This window comes from Tupaia chinensis, unplaced genomic scaffold (assembly GCF_000334495.1).
Source record: "Tupaia chinensis unplaced genomic scaffold, TupChi_1.0 Scaffold000573_1, whole genome shotgun sequence".
Lineage (NCBI taxonomy): Eukaryota > Metazoa > Chordata > Mammalia > Scandentia > Tupaiidae > Tupaia > Tupaia belangeri.
Window position 1 is genome coordinate 1279690 of NW_006160087.1, and position 3554 is coordinate 1283243.

The 3554-nt window shown below is 59.5% G+C and overlaps 1 protein-coding gene across 1 annotated transcript in view; it reads left to right on the forward strand.

Moving 5' to 3' along the window:
• CSMD2 (CUB and Sushi multiple domains 2) overlaps positions 1-3554 on the forward strand; it is a 565338-nt gene that overhangs the window by 311790 nt on the left and 249994 nt on the right. Inside the window, 1 exon segment of the mRNA XM_027775561.1 lies at positions 1791-1973. Within this exon segment, the coding sequence (XP_027631362.1) occupies positions 1791-1973 (183 nt within the window).

Genomic DNA, 3554 nt, shown 5'->3' on the forward strand with positions numbered 1-3554 from the left:
TGTGTGTGTGTGTGTGTGTGTGTGTGTTGTACTTGATTATTGAGTTTTATGTCCCCTGAAATTTCGTAACTAAGGTCAGCGGCTCGCTCCCCGCACCCTGATCCCAGCCCAGCTCTTGCCTCCCCTGCGTGCTTTCCCGGCACGAGTCCTGACTCCTGAGTCTCTGTCTGTCCTGATACCGGGATCTCTGTCTGCTCACTCCTTGAGCATAGACCACGGCCAGGAGTCAGGGGTTGCAGGAGGGTCATCGTGTCCCCTGATGCACTGCCGGCAGAGCCTCTGGGTGGGTGTGGACATGTGCAGAGGGCTAGGGCTGCACCATGGGAGGTGCTAGGCAGATTCCTTTCCAAAGACACTTGTTCTCAGCCTCAGACAGCTGCTGTGGGAGGAAGGCAGGTGGTCGAAGCCCTGCGTGTGTCTTCGGCAGCTCGAGGGGCCTTGCGGGGAAACCTTGGCCTGGGTCCTGCCCTCGCAGCAGGTATGGCTGTCCCTGCATGCCGGTTCACTTTCAGCAGGTCCCAGGACACTTGCAGTGACTGGGAGGACAGTCCTGCTGCTTCTCAGGGCCAACCTCAGGGCCTCGTCTTCCTCTCCTTCAGAGGCCTTGGAGCTCTGGGACCTGGAGCCAAGGGGCCTCCTTGCCCAGATGCCCCAGTGGGTCCCCTCCCCAATCCTGGGGCACAAGTGAAGCCCCCCTCACAGGAGGATCCAGGTGTGTTTTCAGCAGGTGTGGGTGCAGAGGGCAAGGTCAGGCAGAAGTGAGCTGGCTTACACTGGAGATTCCTCGGACCCGGTGTGGGTTACGCAGACCCCTACACTCGGACCCTTGATGGGGGACTTGGCTCTCACACACAGCTCCAGCCGCAGAGGCCTTGTCCTGCAAGCTCTCGGCAGAGGCCTGGAGGCCACGCTTTAGGGGTGGATGGTGGTCGAGCCCATCCACACAAGGCAGTGCCTGACCCACCCTCACGAGCCCCTGGTTGTGGAAGAAGTTTTGCAGACTTGTCCCTGCTGGGATCGTCACAGCAACCTCATGGACCAGGGCCCCGGCAGCCCCTGTGGTGCCTGCAGGAAAGGTGGGGTCCCTTTAGCCGGAGGGCCAGAGGGCCCCGGCCCCGGCCGGGCCCCCCGAGGCAGCCACCCCATGTTCACCCAGGCCGGGCTCCAGAGCCATCTCGATCCCAGTGCCTGCCTGCCTCTCCACTGGTGGCTCAAGTGGACTTTAAAGCACACTTAGTGCGCCATTTGCTTCATTTTACCTGCTACCATCTCAAGTTGAATTTTAAAGAAATCTTCATGAAAGCCGGCGTGGTAGAAGGCAGCAAGTACTGATTCTCACTCCCTCTCTGGAGGGGACGGAGGCGGACAACCAGCCTCGGCCACCTTCTCGTCCCCTGCTGGCCTTGGCTCAGGACTAGCTGAGCTCTGTCGAGCGGCCTTAGGGATCCAGAGGCAGGTCAGAGTCAGTGAGGAAGTCTCCAGACTTTGGGGCTCGTGAGCTCGCCGATATGTGACCCCCAGAGTGCCGACCCACCTGCCCCGAAGGCAGACACTCAGGCACGTGGAACATTTCCTGGGGGGTGAGGCCCAGGCGCTGTAAAGCAGAGGGCTCCTGCAGCAGGAGCTGTGCTTCGGAAGGGCACCGCAGGCTTCCCTGGGTCCCTCCCTCCATGAGCCCTCCTGTCCTGAGCACCGACTAAGGCAGGAGGGCTGCAGAGCACGTCACGTGGGCTGCGGCTCCAGGAGAGGCCCGAGTCACCTTTGTCTGTTTCTCCTCTCCTGTCTTTCAGAGATCGAGCAGGGCAGCTGCGGAGACCCAGGCGTGCCTGCCTACGGCCGGAGGGAAGGCTCCCGGTTTCGCCACGGTGATACACTCAAGTTTGAGTGCCAGCCCGCCTTCGAGCTGGTGGGGCAGAAGGCGATCACGTGCCAGAAGAGTAACCAGTGGTCGGCCAAGAAGCCGGGCTGTGTGTGTAAGTGAGCAGGGCGGAGGCCTCTTCCGGGCCTCCAGTCTGGGGCCCGTGCTGGGGAGCCTCGCAGGGTGTAACTACTGCTTCCCTCTGGTCAGTGTCTTCTGTCCTCCGACCTTGTGAGTGGGGGCTCGTTTCTGGCAGTAATGTGGACTGAGAACGATTGCTCTGGACATTTGGGGACCTCCTTCAATGCCGCCTTAACCTCTCTGTTGGTCCCGAGGGAGGTTGTGACCACTGGGGCGTGGCTCGCCAGGCGCAGACCCCGGCGTCTCACCTGACACTGCGGTCCAGCAGGGTGGACAGAGCCGGCCAGTCTGTGAGGTTACTGTGGGGAACTAGGACGTAAGAAGTCCCTGCCGTCACTTCCTCTTGTATTGGGCTTAGGGTGGGCCGAGGGATCAAGCTCTCTGTGGACTGTTGATCTTGGGGCAGGGGTTGGAGTTGAGTGCTCTCGTCTATGGAGATGACAGGGAAGGCCTTCTTCGTTTCTCTTGGATAGTCCAACCATGCTTTGCGGCGCGAATGATGTTTTAGTCGTCAGTCACAGTGGGGCTGGCTGGTCTGAGAGTCTGTGTGTAGCCAAGGGAGTTGGGAAATTAAGGGCCCCTGCTTCTCTGGCTGTCACCTCTTCTTCTGACTTGATACTTAACCTCCCCTGTCGCTCTTCTCCTGCCTCGGTGGACTACGCAGGGCCTCTGAGTCCAGCATACCAAAGAAAACTGGGGTCGGGGTTCGGGGACAGCCTGGGTGACCGTCGGGGTCTCTGTGATGATGGAGGTTTTTGGCTATGAGTGAGCGGGGTTGTACCACAATGATTATACTTCTCCAAGAACAACCAAAAACAAAAATCCTACTTTGTCTGACAAAGCTTTTGTGATGACTCACGAGTTTATTTATGTAGGCCTCTTCAGAGGTTTAAAGATCAAATCACTCTTAGATACACACTGAGCAAATCACCTTTACTGCAAAAAATTAAATTGCATGAGATCGACTCATCTACTCCCTGCATGGTGGGGCTACAGCGCCCTGCAGTGCTAGGCTCCTACCCAGGGAGCTGCAGGGTGGGGAGGCAGGGAGGGTCACGGGGGAGGGAGGCAGCGCAGGGCAGCAACAACAAAGGCTCTGGTGGGGACCAAGCCCAGGCAGGGAGGGTGAGCAGGGGCACCCTGGAGGCAGGTGATGGGACTCTGAGACTGAAACTGTAATCGGACACCGTAAAACGAGGCAGGGAGAGGGGAAGAGAGTTGAGCTGTGGGGCAGAGATGGCTACACCGATGGGGAAGCAGGGCCATTGCAGACCAGGGGAAAGTCCCCTGTCCCCCACACCGAGATTAGCAGCTGACAGGATGCTGCGGGGGTCCAGGGAGCTCTAACTTGGGTCTCCAGGGATCAACTTCACCCTTTGGCTCTTCGTAGTTCCAGGATATCTTCCTAAAACCTTCGCCAGGGGCAGGAGACCTCGGCTTAGCATGCCCCTTGCTGCCAGGAGCAGAGCTGGTGGCCTCTGGCAGGCTGGGCACTGCACGCCGCCAGCCAAGGGGCACGAGGAAGCTGTCCTGGGAGGCCGGGGCCGGGCCGCTG